The sequence below is a fragment of the Babylonia areolata genome, chromosome 14 (assembly GCF_041734735.1).
Source record: "Babylonia areolata isolate BAREFJ2019XMU chromosome 14, ASM4173473v1, whole genome shotgun sequence".
NCBI classification, from domain to species: Eukaryota; Metazoa; Mollusca; class Gastropoda; order Neogastropoda; family Buccinidae; genus Babylonia; species Babylonia areolata.
This window is the reverse complement of record NC_134889.1, coordinates 551,435-570,357: the sequence shown is the minus strand read 5'-3', so window position 1 is coordinate 570,357 and position 18,923 is coordinate 551,435. Positions and strand designations below refer to the sequence as shown.

Here is an 18,923-nt window from a genome sequence, read left to right as displayed (position 1 = left end):
ACTGTGTCACCCACCTGTGTGTTGTACTGTGCCACACCTACCTGTGTGTTGTGCTGTGTCACCTACCTGTGTGTTGTGCTGTGTCACCTACCTGTGTGTTGTACTGTGCCACACCTACCTGTGTGTTGTACTGTGTCACCTACCTGTGTGTTGTACTGTGCCACACCTACCTGTGTGTTGTACTGTGTCACACCTACCTGTGTGTTGTGCTGTGTCACACCTACCTGTGTGTTGTACTGTGTCACACCTACCTGTGTGTTGTACTGTGTCACACCTACCTCTGTGTTGTACTGTGTCACCTACCTGTGTGTTGTACTGTGCCACACCTACCTGTGTGTTGTACTGTGTCACACCTACCTGTGTGTTGTACTGTGTCACACCTACCTCTGTGTTGTACTGTGTCACCTACCTGTGTGTTGAACTGTGTCACCTACCTGTGTGTTGTGCTGTGTCACCTACCTGTGTGTTGTACTGTGCCACACCTACCTGTGTGTTGTACTGTGTCACCTACCTGTGTGTTGTACTGTGTCACCTACCTGTGTGTTGTGCTGTGTCACACCTACCTCTGTGTTGTACTGTGTCACCTACCTGTGTGTTGTGCTGTGTCACCTACCTGTGTGTTGTACTGTGTCACACCTACCTGTGTGTTGTGCCGTGTCACACCTACCTGTGTGTTGTGCTGTGTCACCTACCTGTGTGTTGTGCTGTGTCACCTACCTGTGTGTTGTGCTGTGTCACCTACCTGTATGTTGTACGTGTCACCCACCTGTGTGTTGTGTTGTGTCACCTACTTGTGTGTTGTGCTGTCACCTACCTGTGTGTTGTGCTGTGTCACCTACCTGTATGTTGTACTGTCACCCACCTGTGTGTTGTGTTGTGTCACCTACCTGTGTGTTGTGCTGTGTCACCTACCTGTGTCACCTACCTGTGTGTTGTGCTGTGTCACCTACCTGTGTGTTGTGCTGTGTCACCTACCTGTGTCACCTACCTGTGTGTTGTGCTGTGTCACCTACCTGTGTCACCAACCTGTGTGTTGTGCTGTGTCACCTACCTGTGTGTTGTGCTGCAGAAGGTGGGCACGAGGACCCAGGGAGCAGGGCAACACCATGGATGAACGTCGACTCCTGAAGCCCACCTGGCTGCGCACCTTGGTGTCAAGGTCACTGACCAGGTCTTCAGTCACTGCACATGACAGCAATGTTTACATCACCTGGTGTCCTGTGACCAGGTCATCACAGCAATGTTTACATCACCTGGTGTCCTGTGACCAGGTCATCACAGCAATGTTTACATCACCTGGTGTCCTGTGACCAGGTCATCACAGCAATGTTTACATCACCTGGTGTCCTGTGACCAGGTCATCACAGCAATGTTTACATCACCTGGTGTCCTGTGACCAGGTCATCACAGCAATGTTTACATCACCTGGTGTCCTGTGACCAGGTCATCACAGCAATGTTTACATCACCTGGTGTCCTGTGACCAGGTCATCACAGCAATGTTTACATCACCTGGTGTCCTGTGACCAGGTCATCACAGCAATGTTTACATCACCTGGTGTCAGGTCTGTGACCAGGTCATCACAGCAATGTTTACATCACCTGGTGTCCTGTGACCAGGTCATCACACCAATGTTTACATCACCTGGTGTCCTGTGACCAGGTCATCACAGCAATGTTTACATCACCTGGTGTCCAGGTCTGTGACCAGGTCATCACAGCAATGTTTACATCACCTGGTCTCCTGTGACCAGGTCATCACAGCAATGTTTACATCACCTGGTGTCCAGGTCTGTGACCAGGTCATCACAGCAATGTTTACATCACCTGGTGTCCTGTGACCAGGTCATCACAGCAATGTTTACATCACCTGGTGTCCTGTGACCAGGTCATCACAGCAATGTTTACATCACCTGGTGTCCTGTGACCAGGTCATCACAGCAATGTTTACATCACCTGGTGTCCTGTGACCAGGTCATCACAGCAATGTTTACATCACCTGGTGTCAGGTCTGTGACCAGGTCATCACAGCAATGTTTACATCACCTGATCTCCTGTGACCAGGTCATCACAGCAATGTTTACATCACCTGGTGTCCTGTGACCAGGTCATCACAGCAATGTTTACATCACCTGGTGTCCTGTGACCAGGTCATCACAGCAATGTTTACATCACCTGGTGTCCTGTGACCAGGTCATCACAGCAATGTATACATCACCTGGTGTCCTGTGACCAGGTCATCACAGCAATGTTTACATCACCTGGTGTCAGGTCTGTGACCAGGTCATCACAGCAATGTTTACATCACCTGGTGTCCTGTGACCAGGTCATCACAGCAATGTTTACATCACCTGGTGTCCTGTGACCAGGTCATCACAGCAATGTTTACATCACCTGGTGTCAGGTCTGTGACCAGGTCATCACAGCAATGTTTACATCACCTGGTGTCCTGTGACCAGGTCTTCAGTCACTGTCCACACCACAGCACTGCTCACTATACACATACATCACCTATCAGTAAAGATGTCCACACCACAGCACTGATCACTATACACATACATCACCTATCAGTAAAGATGTCCACACCACAGCACTGATCACTATACACATACATCACCTATCAGTAAAGATGTCCACACCACAGCACTGATCACTATACACATACATCACCTATCAGTAAAGATGTCCACACCACAGCACTGATCACTATACACATGCATCACCTATCAGTAAAGATGTCCACACCACAGCACTGATCACTATACACATACATCACCTATCAGTAAAGATGTCCACATCACAGCACTGATCACTATACACATACATCACCTATCAGTAAAGATGTCCACAGCACTGCTCACTATACACATACATCACCTATCAGTAAAGATGTCCACACCACAGCACTGATCACTATACACATACATCACCTATCAGTAAAGATGTCCACACCACAGCACTGATCACTATACACATACATCACCTATCAGTAAAGATGTCCACTGTACAGCACTGCTCACTATACACATACATCACCTATCAGTAAAGATGTCCACTGTACAGCACTGCTCACTATACACATACATCACCTATCAGTAAAGATGTCCACTGTACAGCACTGATCACTATACACATACATCACCTATCAGTAAAGATGTCCACACCACAGCACTGCTCACTATACACATACATCACCTATCAGTAAAGATGTCCACTGTACAGCACTGATCACTATACACATACATCACCTATCAGTAAAGATGTCCACACCACAGCACTGATCACTATACACATACATCACCTATCAGTAAAGATGTCCACACCACAGCACTGATCACTATACACATACATCACCTATCAGTAAAGATGTCCACACCACAGCACTGCTCACTATACACATACATCACCTATCAGTAAAGATGTCCACACCACAGCACTGATCACTATACACATACATCACCTATCAGTAAAGATGTCCACTGTACAGCACTGATCACTATACACATACATCACCTATCAGTAAAGATGTCCACTGTACAGCACTGCTCACTATACACATACATCACCTATCAGTAAAGATGTCCACACCACAGCACTGATCACTATACACATACATCACCTATCAGTAAAGATGTCCACACCACAGCACTGCTCACTATACACATACATCACCTATCAGTAAAGATGTCCACTGTACAGCACTGCTCACTATACACATACATCACCTATCAGTAAAGATGTCCACACCACAGCACTGATCACTATACACATACATCACCTATCAGTAAAGATGTCCACACCACAGCACTGATCACTATACACATACATCACCTATCAGTAAAGATGTCCACACCACAGCACTGATCACTATACACATACATCACCTATCAGTAAAGATGTCCACATCACAGCACTGATCACTATACACATACATCGCCTATCAGTAAAGATGTCCACACCACAGCACTGCTCACTATACACATACATCACCTATCAGTAAAGATGTCCACTGTACAGCACTGATCACTATACACATACATCACCTATCAGTAAAGATGTCCACACCACAGCCCTGTCCACTAACGAATACTGTTTGTTTTCAAGGCAGCACAGGAACAGATAGCTGGTGGTACATATCTCAGGAACACTCCTTGGTGCAAACTGAAAACGGAGAAGTCAGAATACAGACACATTCCCTCCATAGGAATGTCCTTCTCCAAGCATTTTACTTTGTTCTGGCCACAATCCCATGTTGAAGTCAGGAAATGTGCTGGTGTTTCCTTCATACTTGCGCCAACTGGAATATCCTCCAATGTTTTATGATCAAAGTCATTATTCATAAATACACCAGCACTTACCTAACTTAGGGTTGATGAAAGGTCTGGGACAATGTTTTATGATCAAAGTCATTATTCATAAATACACCAGCACTTACCTAACTTAGGGCTGATGAAAGGTCTGGGACAATGTTTTATGATCAAAGTCATTATTCATAAATACACCAGCACTTACCTAACTTAGGGTTGATGAAAGGTCTGGGACAATGTTTTATGATCAAAGTCATTATTCATAAATACACCAGCACTTACCTAACTTAGGGTTGATGAAAGGTCGGGGACACCCCTCTGAAACAGAAATCAGTAGTGTTCACATTAATTCTGGATTAAAATACCTTTCTCGTGGGGGTTTTTTCTTCAAAGATTTACCTTCTAAAATAAAAATAACTGTAGCTTTCCCAGCTAAACAGGCAAACGGTGGTTGGTATGTGAAATGGAACACCTTAAGATTCTCACCTCTCTGTCTTGTCTCTTCACACCGTTCACAACACACACACACACACACACACAAACATCCCGTCCTCAAAAAGATGACCGTCCTATCAAAAGACATACGTCCATAGTTGACATTATCCTCAGGCTTCTCATGCCCAGTTCCCAGGACTAAGCCCCCTGAACAACACGACCCTGTTTGTATGTACTGTGTAGTGTGCTGTGTATGTTCAAAGTGAGCACATGTTGATATACTATGTGTGTGTGTCAGTGCACATGAACAAGCACTTATACGCATATGCATCTAAATTCTAATGTATTCGTGTTTGTATGATTTGTTATTTATGTTTATACCTTTTATGTACTAACCCCCCCCCCCCACCCCACCCCCAATATTCCTTTTGACCCTGGTACACTTGGAAATAGAGTTATCCTATTCTATCCTATTGTAAAATCCACAGTTACAGCCCATGCACCAGTACCCCTGGTACACTTGGAAATAAAGAATTATCCTATACTGTTCTATTCTAAATCCACAGTTACAGCCCATGCACCAGTACCCCTGGTACACTTGGAAATAAAGAGTTATCCTATACTGTTCTATTCTAAATCCACAGTTACAGCCCATGCACCAGTGCCCCTGGTACACTTGGAAATAAAGAATTATCCTATACTGTTCTATTCTAAATCCACAGTTACAGCCCATGCACCAGTGCCCCTGGTACACTTGGAAATAAAGAGTTATCCTATACTGTTCTATTCTAAATCCACAGTTACAGCCCATGCACCAGTACCCCTGGTACACTTGGAAATAAAGAATTATCCTATACTGTTCTATTCTAAATCCACAGTTACAGCCCATGCACCAGTACCCCTGGTACACTTGGAAATAAAGAATTATCCTATACTGTTCTATTCTAAATCCACAGTTACAGACCATGCACCAGTACCCCTGGTACACTTGGAAATAAAGAGTTATCCTATACTGTTCTATTCTAAATCCACAGTTACAGCCCATGCACCAGTACCCCTCGTACACTTGGAAATAAAGAATTATCCTATACTGTTCTATTCTAAATCCACAGTTACAGCCCATGCACACAGTCCATGCACCAGTTCACTATGTCCTCTGCCCACAAATGAGGAAGGGTCACCTCCAGTGCTGGTGTCCATCTGGTCCATGCTGACAGGTAAATGCAAGATGATGTTGGCCCAACGATCAACGTCCTTCATCACTGGTTTCCGTGACAACACAGACACCTGGAGTTTGGACCTGGGGCAGTGGGGCAGGTTGTGTGTTCCATTGGTAAAACAAAGGGACACCACTATCTCTGACTGCAGATCAGACTCCACACGAAGCAATACTGGAGCAGACAAGGCCAACAGAGAACCCACAAACATTATAAGGCTTAAATCCAGCAGTGTTTTACCAGAATCATAAAATGAATGGTTTCCTTTACACAACAGAAATGACATAATATAGTCATCACAAAATGAATGTTTTGCTTCACACAACAGAAATGACAGAATATAGTAATCACAAAATAAATATTTGCTTGCAGATGTTTTGCAGCAGATACCTGTCAAGGTGGTACTTTTCAGATATGATTCTTTCAGATGTTTTGCAGCAGATATCTGTCAAGGTGACACTTTTCAGATATGATTCTTTCAGATGTTTTGCAGCAGATATCTGTCAAGGTGACACTTTTCAGATATGATTCTTTACGATGTTTTGCAGCAGATATCTGTCAAGGTGACACTTTTCAGATATGATTCTTTCAGATGTTTTGCGGCAGATATCTGTCAAGGTGGACACTTTTCAGATATGATTCTTTCAGATGTTTTGCAGCAGATATCTGTCAAGGTGACACTTTTCAGATATGATTCTTTACGATGTTTTGCAGCAGATATCTGTCAAGGTGACACTTTTCAGATATGATTCTTTCAGATGTTTTGCGGCAGATGTCTGTCAAGGTGACACTTTTCAGATATGATTCTTTACGATGTTTTGCGGCAGATACCTGTCAAGGTGACACTTTTCAGATATGATTCTTTCAGATGTTTTGCAGCAGATGTCTGTCAAGGTGACACTTTTCAGATATGATTCTTTCAGATGTTTTGCGGCAGATACCTGTCAAGGTGACACTTTTCAGATATGATTCTTTCAGATGTTTTGCAGCAGATATCTGTCAAGGTGACACTTTTCAGATATGATTCTTTCAGATGTTTTGCAGCAGATATCTGTCAAGGTGACACTTTTCAGATATGATTCTTTACGATGTTTTGCAGCAGATACCTGTCAAGGTGACACTTTTCAGATATGATTCTTTACGATGTTTTGCGGCAGATATCTGTCAAGGTGACACACCACTCCTCCCTACACCCCTGAACACTGAACATGGACAGGTGGAAAACACAAAGTTTCATGACAACTGAAATGTTTACCCCTAAAATTATGTCTCATCAAAATGCAAGATAATATACAACTGAAAATAATAGCTCTAACATATGCAGGACACCACTTATAAAGCCAACCCATCTTGATGGTAACAGAAAGTACCGTAAAGTTTGGTCTATTGAGTGCACTGGTATATAAGCCGCACCCACTAAATTTAGGAAAAAATTTAACTTCATACGTATATAAGCCGCACTGGCTTATAAGCCGCACTTATTTCCAGTACCAAAACACATTCTGATACTACAGAAAGGCTGTCAATACTGCAGGTTATGAAATAAACACGAGCGGGAACAACACAAAGAAAAGCAAGCAAGAATACTGCTAGTGCCACAAAAAAAATAAAAAATGAACACGACGAAAATAAGATCCATAATTTAGGGATAGTCACATTTATTCAACGTCATCCTGCTAACTGAATCCACGGAAATCTTCGTCTTCAGTGTCCGAGTTGAAGAGAACCAGCACAGCTTCCTCCGCCATCTTGTCACTGACTTCAGCCTCGCTTTCACTTCATGAACATGAACGCAAAGTGGAGGTCACTGCTGGTTCGCCACTTGCACTGTCATCTGCTAGGTCGATCGTCTTCAATTTGAAGGCTGCATCATAGGCATTATGTCGCGTTTTCGGCACAATGAGGGTGTACGCTTGAGCAGAGTAGAACTGAATGCTGATCTGAAGGCTTTAATGTGTGCGGATTTGATTTATAAAACGTAAACAGTTAGTACACTATCGTGAAGCTCATCCAAAAATTCGTGGACAGAAATCATGATTTTGGTATGTTGAAAGGCAGCTAAAAATAAGATGAGAACATGGCACTCCCAGGATCGTTAAAATCCTCAAATAAGCCACATCATTGCAGAGCTTACAGACCGAACTTTACAGTATAAAGTTGGTAAATATTCAACACTGGTAACCCTCATAATAATGGAAGATTTCTTTTCAAATGTTGTGATTTTGTTATTGTTGTTTTTTGTTATTCTACAATCATATCAATTCAAAACATCACTCTGAGTGAAAACATACAACACAACATTGAGCACCAGCTAAAATTTATATAGGGCTTTCTTTTTTTTGTTGTTGTTGTTGTTGTTGAACAAAACCTCAAATGTTGTGTTCTTTAAATGTTTAACAAAACCCAACATGTGTTTCTTAAATATCTAGAAAACCTCACATGTATTCTTAATTGTTTAACAAAACCTTTCATGTGTTTTTTTTACATATTTAACGAAACCTCACATGTTGTATTTTTAAATGTTTAACAAAACCTCACATGTTGTGTTTTCCAATGTCTAACAAAACATCACATGTTGCGGTTTTCAAATGTCTACTAAAACCTCACATGTTGTGTTTTTCAAATGTCTACCAAAAGCTCACATTGCGTTTTTCAAATGTCTACCAAAAGCTCACGTTGCGTTTTTCAAATGTCTAACAAAAGCTCACGTTGCGTTTTTCAAATGTCTAACAAAAGATCACATGTTGCGTTTTTCAAACGTCTACCAAAAGCTCACGTGTTGCATTTTTCAAATGTCTACCAAAAGCTCACGTTGCGTTTTTCAAATGTCTAACAAAAGATCACATGTTGCGTTTTTCAAATGTCTACCAAAAGCTCACGCTGCGTTTTTCAAATGTCCAACAAAAGCTCACGTGTTTCTCCATTTCCCTGGAGAAGAAAGCCACCATCAGGATGCTCTGTCTCGGTCACCTTGTACACAACAGTGTCTGAACACCCACCACACGCTTTGCTGTCAACACACACAACAGGAAATCTCTTCACTTCTGCTCTCTCTCTCACTCACACACACACACACACACAAACACTCAAACACACACACACACACACACTCAAACACACACAATCACTCACTTACATATATCCATCAGAAATCCAATACGTTCTTATCTTCTTCTTTTTTCAAAGAAATTTGAGAATTATAAACTTTGTAGCATGTAACTGTACAAGAGCAATATAAAAAAATCATGTCCTGGATGATACTGAATGTTAACTGATATATTTTTTTCAACATTCAACAAGTGATAACCGGACATCAAAAACAAAAGTAAACATTATACATCAACACACATGGGGTTATTACAGGCTGTCTACTTTCAAATCTCAAAATCTGTTCACAAACTTTACCATCTTCTGCCAGTGCTTGGCATCTTTAAAATTCTAAACTTAATTGATATCATAGTTCTAAAGTGTTACTGTTCTAAATGGGGATTGATATCATAGTTCTAAAGTGTTATTGTTCTAAATGGGGATTGATATCATAGTTCTGAAGTGTTATTGTTCTAAATGGGGATTGATATCATAGTTCTAAAATCATCCCATAGAACGATTTTGGTGTTGGTCCTTGTGTCTAATTAAAGTAGACATATCAAGCTTTCTGACTGGTGGCTACTGGAACACATCAACTTTAAAACAGAAGCAGGAAAATCCTGAAAAGACATTGACATATGTATACTTCATGGGACAAACAGCAAAGCATTTTCACACACACACAGACAGACAGACACACACACACACAGACAGACACACACACACACACACACACACACACACACACACACACACACATATATGTATATGTCATGGGACACTGAATGTCCTTTCAAGACAGACGGTGCAAGAAAACCATGAGAAAGAACGCTCTGTTTCTTGCACATTTCTGGGCATTGCAAGCTTGCACTGACAGCGAACAAAATGACCTGACCTGTTTCACTCACCACATTCCATTGACCAGAGCCACCAATGTGCTGTCTCGGCCTTGCACAAAGTTCCACTGCTGTGATGTCCATGTCGCCCGTCCCTCTGTCAACGTTGTTCTTCCTATGTCGTACCATTCTCCCTCCAGCTGCAATTTTCACTTTCAGTTTCTCAAAGAGGGATCACTGCATCTGGGCAAAATCCATTAACACTACACCATATCTGCTTGGCAGATACCTGACCATCAGTATAACCAAGTGCACTCAGACTCCAGTGCATCATATATATCTGTGTGTATAACCAAGTGCACTCAGGCTCCAGTGCATCATATATATTTGTGTGTATAACCAAGTGCACTCAGGCTCCAGTGCATCATATATATCTGTGTGTATAACCAAGTGCACTCAGGCTCCAGTGCATCATATATATCTGTGTGTATAACCAAGTGCACTCAGGCTCCAGTGCATCATATATATCTGTGTGTATAACCAAGTGCACTCAGGCTCCAGTGCATCATATATATTTGTGTGTATAACCAAGTGCACTCAGGCTCCAGTGCATCATATATATCTGTGTGTATAACCAAGTGCACTCAGGCTCCAGTGCATCATATATATCTGTGTGTATAACCAAGTGCACTCAGGCTCCAGTGCATCATATATATCTGTGTGTATAACCAAGTGCACTCAGGCTCCAGTGCATCATATATATCTGTGTGTATAACCAAGTGCACTCAGACTCCAGTGCATCATATATATTTGTGTGTATAACCAAGTGCACTCAGGCTCCAGTGCATCATATATATCTGTGTGTATAACCAAGTGCACTCAGGCTCCAGTGCATCATATATATCTGTGTGTATAACCAAGTGCACTCAGGCTCCAGTGCATCATATATATCTGTGTGTATAACCAAGTGCACTCAGGCTCCAGTGCATCATATATATCTGTGTGTATAACCAAGTGCACTCAGGCTCCAGTGCATCATATATATCTGTGTGTATAACCAAGTGCACTCAGGCTCCAGTGCATCATATATATCTGTGTGTATAACCAAGTGCACTCAGACTCCAGTGCATCATATATATTTGTGTGTATAACCAAGTGCACTCAGGCTCCAGTGCATCATATATATCTGTGTGTATAACCAAGTGCACTCAGACTCCAGTGCATCATATATATCTGTGTGTATAACCAAGTGCACTCAGGCTCCAGTGCATCATATATATTTGTGTATCTTCAAGAGAATGCTGCCTGAGGACAACACTTGTGTTGCCATGGGTTCTTTTTTCAGTGCACCAAGTGCATGTTGCAAACGGAACCTCAGTTTATCATCTCATCCAAATGACAGATATTCGGATAGATATTCAGTTATTTTCCAGTCAAACCTGGGAGAAAGCATAAGACCAGGATTCAAACCCGAAACAAGTAGAATTAAAAGAGCCACATGAGGTACTTGCGGAACCCCTATTTTACAACAACAAATTCAAGACTGGTAACAACACAACTGACTTCAAATACTGGACAAACTAAAATATATTTCTGGTTACGGATGTTGTTCATGAGAATGGGTGCTTCCTCAGTAACACATGCTTTTCAGGAAAATATAATAATAATATACATTATTTAGTGTTTATCAATATGGGATTGATACCTTCAATAAAAAGTTATCTATCACACACAATATTCATCTTAGCAATAAAACCTGCAATTAAAATCCAAAAGCACTTCAAAAAATATCCTGCGTTAAGAAAGGCTCAAAAATATATTTCTTGAACCACTTTTTATACACAATATCAAATAATTAATTCCTTTGTTCCGTGGGAGCAAAAAATAGATATTATTGTTAAATGGGAAACCATCAAGAAACAAATAAAAAAGGAAAAGTGACTAAACTGAAATGGTTTCAAATTAGAATTCGTCGTTACATTTTAGTTACAAACACTGAAACAAAATTCTAAAGAAAATGGGTATTACAGATTCAGTACAACATTATCTATGGTTTTGCCATTTTTTTAAGGAACTGGAGAAAGCTTTGAAGGAAAGACATGACAACTGCTCAAACATGAAGTTAAACATACAATTAGTACTATTTTGAAATGATGAAATTACAAAAACAGATGAAACTTTCAACTTTATCATTCTTTTTACAAAAATATTTTGTTTATAAATGCAGTATAAATAAAATCAAACAATGTAAGAGCACTTTCTGAATTATTTTAGAAATAATTACAGAGCAGAAAGATTTATACATTCAATGAAAATGTTAAGCACACACACACACACACACACACACACACACACATTAAACACAGTCTTTACTAGAAATTGGTGTCCATATATAAAACTTCTTGAAAACAATAACCCATAACAAAATATGGTGAAAGATCAAAATGCACAACAATAAAGGCTCAATGATGCACTATTACATATTATACTTCAAGTGCAGATATATGTGAATGTGAAAGTTTGCCAGTATGTAAATGTATAATTATGTCTACATGTATTTATGTGCATGCCATCTGTAGTAATAATGTTTATCATGACTACGTAATGGGTGTTTCATGTATTCATGTACGGATAACCTGAGGAAATGTGCTGATACATAAGACACTCCATATGTATTTTAGAAAACAATACATGTATTGTGTTTTTTTAATATTATGATGCTTGACACATATTACATAAGCAAAGTGTCCTTAATTCTATGCTAATGCTAAGTATGATGTCTATTATTTGTTATCAACACCTGATAAAATGTGTCCACCTTGACCTTGAAAAAAGTTGATTAAAAAAAGGATTCAGACCTGGACCCTCACAGACACTGAGTTGGCACATAAGCACATTAACCCTCACAGACACAGAGTTGGCACATAAGCACCTTAACCCTGAGTTGGCACATAAGCACATTAACCCTCACAGACACAGAGTTGGCACATAAGCACCTTAACCCTAGACCCTCACAGACACTGAGTTGGCACATAAGCACCTTAACCCTCACAGACACTGAGTTGGCACATAAGCACCTTAACCCTCACAGACACTGAGTTGGCACATAAGCACCTTAACCCTCACAGACACTGAGTTGGCACATAAGCACCTTAACCCTCACAGACACAGAGTTGGCACATAAGCACCTTAACCCTAGACCCTCACAGACACAGAGTTGGCACATAAGCACCTTAACCCTCACAGACACAGAGTTGGCACATAAGCACCTTAACCCTAGACCCTCACAGACACAGAGTTGGCACATAAGCACCTTAACCCTCACAGACACTGAGTTGGCACATAAGCACCTTAACCCTCACAGACACAGAGTTGGCACATAAGCACCTTAACCCTAGACCCTCACAGACACTGAGTTGGCACATAAGCACCTTAACCCTAGACCCTCACAGACACTGAGTTGGCACATAAGCACCTTAACCCTAGACCCTCACAGACACAGAGTTGGCACATAAGCACCTTAACCCTCACAGACACAGAGTTAGCACATAAGCACCTTCACCCTAGACCCTCACAGACACTGAGTTGGCACATAAGCACCTTAACCATTCTGCCACCTACCTCCAGTTGCAAGACCAGTGACGCCTTTGGTTCTGGTGGTGTTTTCTGTTCACAAGTAGCTGTTTTCTATAATGCTGTGCAATGAAGTACAGTGCAGTAGAGTGCACCTTAATGTCATGATGCACAAACATGTTTTCCTGTGCAGTCTGTGCTCTGATCACACTTATAAGTAAAGTAGTCAGCTGGAATATTTGGTCAGCTCATCAGCTGTTGTGCTGCAAGTCAAAACATGAGGGGTGTTTCTCTATCCTATTACATTTGTTACTGTAGAGTATTCTGAAAACCAGATCTAAATTATTACACAAAACAAGTCAAAACATAAAGGGCGTTTCTCTATCCTATTGCAAGGGTGTTACTGTAAAGTACTTTAAAGATCAGCCCTAAATTATTAGACAAAACAAGTCAAAACATAAAGGGCGTTTCTCTATCCTATTACAAGGGTGTTACTGTAAAGTACTTTAAAGATCAGCTCTAAATTATCAGACAAAACAAGTCAAAACATAAAGGGCGTTTCTCTATCCTATTGCAAGGGTGTTACTGTAAAGTACTTTAAGATCAGCCCTAAATCATTAGACAAAACAAGTCAAAACATAAAGGGCGTTTCTCTATCCTATTGCAAGGGTGTTGCTGTAAAGTACTTCAAAGATCAGCTCTAAATTATCAGTCAAAACATTAGGGTTAATTCTCTATCCCACTACAAGGGGCGTTATTGTAGAGTTCTTTGAAGACCAGTTCATCTTCTTCTTTGTTCATGGGCTGCAACTCCCACGTTCACTCGTATGTATGCGAGTGGGCTTTTGCGTGTATGACCATTTTTTCCCCCCGCCATGCAGGCAGCCATACTCTGTTTTCAGGGGTGGACAAAACAAGTGAAAACAGATGGGGCGTTTCTCTATCCTATTATGAGGGTGTTACTGTTGACTATTTTGAAGACCAAATGTAAATTATTAGAAAAAAACAAGTCAAAACATATGAGTATTTCTCTATCCTATTACAAGGATGTTACTGTAGAGTTCTTTGAAGACGTCTAAATCATTAATATTAGATCTGGTTCATGATATTGAACTGTCCTCGTCAGTTTTCTGTGCCAATTCCAAAAAAAAGTAGATAAAAAAAACCTTCTGGATAAAAGCTGTGCAAAATGTTGAGTGTTATGTTCATCATGATTCAAAGGTCAAATGTTGTGTTAAAATGTGGTTCTATCAATGAAGGCAAATTCTGCAGAAGACACCTGAAACAAGTGTTCACAAGATGGACATTGGGTACAAATCTGCACATAGTATATCATGTGTACTGCTATTTTTATTTGTTTGAAAACTTTGTTTCAGGATAAAATGACTGCTACTGACCTGTGGACATGTAATTTTATAAAAATGTAAAAAAAAAGTTTTGAGAAAAGGAAATATTTAAAATGTAAAGGTAAAATTATTGTGAAATCTTTGTGTCTATACAATCTGTATGGTGCTCTTCCCATTAGTATATTGTTATATTTAAAATTCACCGAAAAAAGTCTCTTTTTACCTCCTATTTTCAACTTGAGCCAAATCTTAGTGTGACCAAAGTATTTCTAAAGAAAATGAATTTTTGAAAAAAAAAATTAATCTCTTGTTTTCCATTTAACAACAGTCTCTTTTCTTGTGTCCCTATATGCCTCTCTCTCGCTTTGAACCGTCAGATTGATTGGTTATAACAATGCAGAAGTAATGAAAATTTACCTTTGAAAAGGGGAAATTCGAAACTGTCCGCCTCTGCCTTTGAGTTGCAGCAGCAGAAGTTTTCCACACTCCCACTCCCAAGATGAAGATCAAGGGACATAACCCAGACAGCAGGCTGGAAGTAGCCATCCTCTGTCGTCCGTGTTTATTTAATCCTTCGTATGAACCCGTTTCTAGTCACGTATAGTTTTGCCTGCAAGATCAGGAGTCAGTTCGTTAGCAGAACACACACACACACACACACACACACACACACACACACACACACACACACACACACACAGCAGAATGAAATGTTGGCATTCTTAATCTCACAGTGTGAGTGTGACTGAGAGATATACGCAAAATTATGAATGCAAATGCATGAAAATCATCCACTAAACCTGATAGCCGGAAGGACTTCAGCACAATAATCATATAATGTGCCTGTGTATGTACTGAATATTTGTACAGTAGGTTTCGCAGGGAACTGCTGTTGACAGGTACATCAGTAACTGCACTGGTTCGGTCGGCACAAAGTGTCATGAACAATTTCAGTACCTGTCAAGTGTTGTTAAGATGACAATAGCGTATATGTGTTCGATTGATGTATATCTTCCAGTGATTCAGTCTGATTATAGTTCATGTCAGCACAGCCGGGAACATTACACCACCACCCCCTCCACACACACACACACACACACACACACACACACACACACACACAGTTGGACACATGACTAGTTCATCATTGTTGTCACTACAATGATCATCATCGTATGATTACCGGAAAGAAAATTGTCAGATTAATATTGAGTTAACTGTTAGCTACCAAAGACATATCAACGAAGGAAAGAAAATCATAGAATAGACGGTTCCGCATTTCCATTATTTTAACAATGTAAGATAACTGGTCAAAATAACACAATAAGTAAAAATAATGTACAATATAAACTAGCTTTAAAGCACCTCCATTTCTTTATGTGCCACCCGTCTGCATGTCGGCCTACCTGGCTGACGTTCTGTCCATGCAGGCCTCACGTAACATCATTAATGTGATACGCTGAACAGCCGGAAAAGTCTTTTCTAGCCGGTAATGTCAACCATATTGTTGTGTATGTCTATGTTACATCAATATGTGATGGGAGATATTCATCATGTGATATGCTGAACAGCCGGGAAAACTTCTTTTCTCGACGGTAAAGTCAATCATATTATTGTGGATGTCTGCGTAACATCAATGTGTGATGGGAAATATTCATCATGCGATACGCTGAACAGCCGGGAAAAGTCTTTTCTCATCAGTAAAGTCAGTCACATTGTTGTGTATGTCTATGTAAAATCAATATGTGATGGAAAACGTTCATCATACGGTTAACAGCCGGAAAGGTATTTTCTCACATGTAAACTGAATCACATTGTTGTGGGTGTCTATGTTACATCAATAAGTGAAGGATAACAAATTCATGATAAGCTGAACAGTGGGAAAAGTCTTTCCTCACCAGTAAACTCAGTCACATTGTCGTGGATGTCCAAATCCAAGGCAAGACTGATCCGTTCTTCACGCAGTCTTCACGCCAGTCTCTGTGGGTACAGTCAGGAGAGGGCTAGACACTGCCACTATCTGCCTTGTACTTGACGTGCCTTCCTCACCCGGAGTCCAGCTGATATATCCTACCAAGGTTACTGGCACTGCCAGATTCTTAGGAAAACACAGGCGCTCTACATATTAAGAGGGAAAGGCGCTCAAAACATAGGAAGGGGGAAAAGTGTGTGTTTTAGTGTGTGTGCCGCGGTGTGTGTGCACGTGTGTTTTAGTGTGTGTGTGTGTGTGTGCGCGTGCGCGCGCGCGCACGCATGTGTGTGCAACCCCAGTTCCTTAAGTCTGGAAGGATCTGTTCAAGTCACTTCAAGGCTATGTCGTTAAAAGGTCACACATCAAAGAAGACCCAGCACGGCAGCTGACTGACTGGGTGGTGTTCAGCAGTGCCTGTTCTGTTTCACAACACGCAGGACACCACCTGCCAAGACTCCTGTCACTGTGACGTTGCCGGCCAGGCAGCACAATACGTCGTGCACCTCCACACTGCCACTGGCAATGCCGTATTGATATGATGTGCTATGATCCAAAGCATTTTAATGTAAAAGCAAAGCAACTGATCATGTTTCCACTGAATTCGTAGACCATGCAACTGACTTTTATCGCTCAGTCCCGACACTGCGGTTCGTTTTACGTGTATGATCATTTTAATACAGCTACTGATTTAGGCAGTCTCTCCACTCTCTGCTAGTGTCAGCCCGCCGTTCACGGTCGACATGTCTGAGGTCTCTCTCCCCTGTTTGCTGGTGTCACCCAATTGTCTGTCGACATGTCTGAGGTCTCTCTCCACTGTTTGCTGGTGTCAGCCCATCGTCTGTCGACATGTCTGAGGTCTCTCTCCACTGTTTGCTGGTGTCAGCCCATCGTCTGTCGACATGTCTGAGGTCTCTCTCCACTGTTTGCTGGTGTCAGCCCATCGTCTGTCGACATGTCTGAGGTCTCTCTCCACTTTTTGTTGGTGTCACTCCACTGGCTGTCGACATGTCTGAGGTCTCTCTTTGCTAGCAGTGTTTGCCGCCAGATCAGTGACATCATGCAGAACAACGTCAAGCGCCTGTTGGTGCCAGAATGAAGGTGAGAGTGGGGTGAAGAACTCAGGCGGAGGATGGAGGTCAAGTGATAGAATGGGAATGTGGAGGTGTCGGGTTACCTCCCCTGGCCGCTTGGCTCACCATTGCCTTGGAACTCGTTATCAGCAGGGAACTGTTTTCTGTTTAAAACTGCCATCTGCAGCCCTCGTCCGTCTGTCAGTCGGTTCCCTCTCTCCACTAGTCTGTCAGTCAGTTCCCTCTCTCCACTAGTCTGTCAGTCAGTTCCCTCTCTCCACTAGTCTGTCAGTCAGTTCCCTCTCTCCACTAGTCTGTCAGTCAGTTCCATCAGTCTGTCAGTGGGTTCCCTCTCTCCATCAGTCTGTCAGTCAGTTCCCTCTCTCCACTAGTCTGTCAGTCAGTTCCATCAGTCTGTCAGTGGGTTCTCTCTCTCCATCAGTCTGTCAGTGGGTTCCCTCTCTCCATCAGTCTGTCAGTCGGTTTCCTCTCTCCATCAATCTCTATGTCTACTGACCTCTTTCACCTTCTCTCTATTCATTTGACGGCAAGTCATGTTCAGTCATGATTCTCTTTAGCGTATTGAAAACTTCGTTGCAGTGAGAGAGAGAGAGAGAGAGAGAGAGGTGAAGAGGGTGGGGGTGGGGGGCCGGGCGGGCTGACGCACAAAATCGCGAAAAGGGCACGTGTACGAGGCGTTGGTGCACATGTACTCTGAGACCAACCCGGTCCCCCCACCTTTCTCGGCCATACCCGGACTATTCCGTCGTAGTCCTAGTGTCGGCAGTCTGCTGGGAACCATCGAAGTAAGGTCTCCAGGAGGCCACACGCCAGAGAAGACCCTGCACTGCTGTTGAATCACTTCTGTGGTGTTCAAGTCAAATTCAGTAGTGCCTGTTCTGATTTAACATACTTAGGACAGCACCTACTAAACCCCCTACTGACAATAGTGGCTTGGTCGTGGAGCCAGACAGTGAGCGTCCCTCCTGGAGTCAGTGGAGACCGCCACCACGTCCCTCCAACAACAGCCCCCCATGAATCTGCCGACTCACCCAAAACACGAAAGTGGAGGGGTATCGAA

General features: G+C 42.0%; 1 protein-coding gene across 2 annotated transcripts in view; it reads right to left on the bottom strand.

Moving 5' to 3' along the window:
* Positions 1–16,849, bottom strand: part of LOC143289709 (uncharacterized) — a 145,638-nt gene extending 128,789 nt beyond the window's left edge. For both annotated transcript variants that reach the window (XM_076598766.1, XM_076598767.1), the window contains exons 1-7: positions 16,699–16,849; positions 15,218–15,410; positions 9,954–10,081; positions 8,871–8,968; positions 5,923–6,132; positions 4,589–4,624; positions 1,052–1,182 (exon numbers count right to left, since the gene is read on the bottom strand). In XM_076598766.1, coding sequence (XP_076454881.1) covers positions 1,052–1,182; positions 4,589–4,624; positions 5,923–6,132; positions 8,871–8,968; positions 9,954–10,081; positions 15,218–15,346 — 732 coding nt within the window. In that variant the 5' untranslated portion in view covers positions 15,347–15,410; positions 16,699–16,849. The remainder of the gene's footprint in view (positions 1–1,051; positions 1,183–4,588; positions 4,625–5,922; positions 6,133–8,870; positions 8,969–9,953; positions 10,082–15,217; positions 15,411–16,698) is intronic.
* Between the last annotated feature and the right edge of the window lie 2,074 nt (positions 16,850–18,923).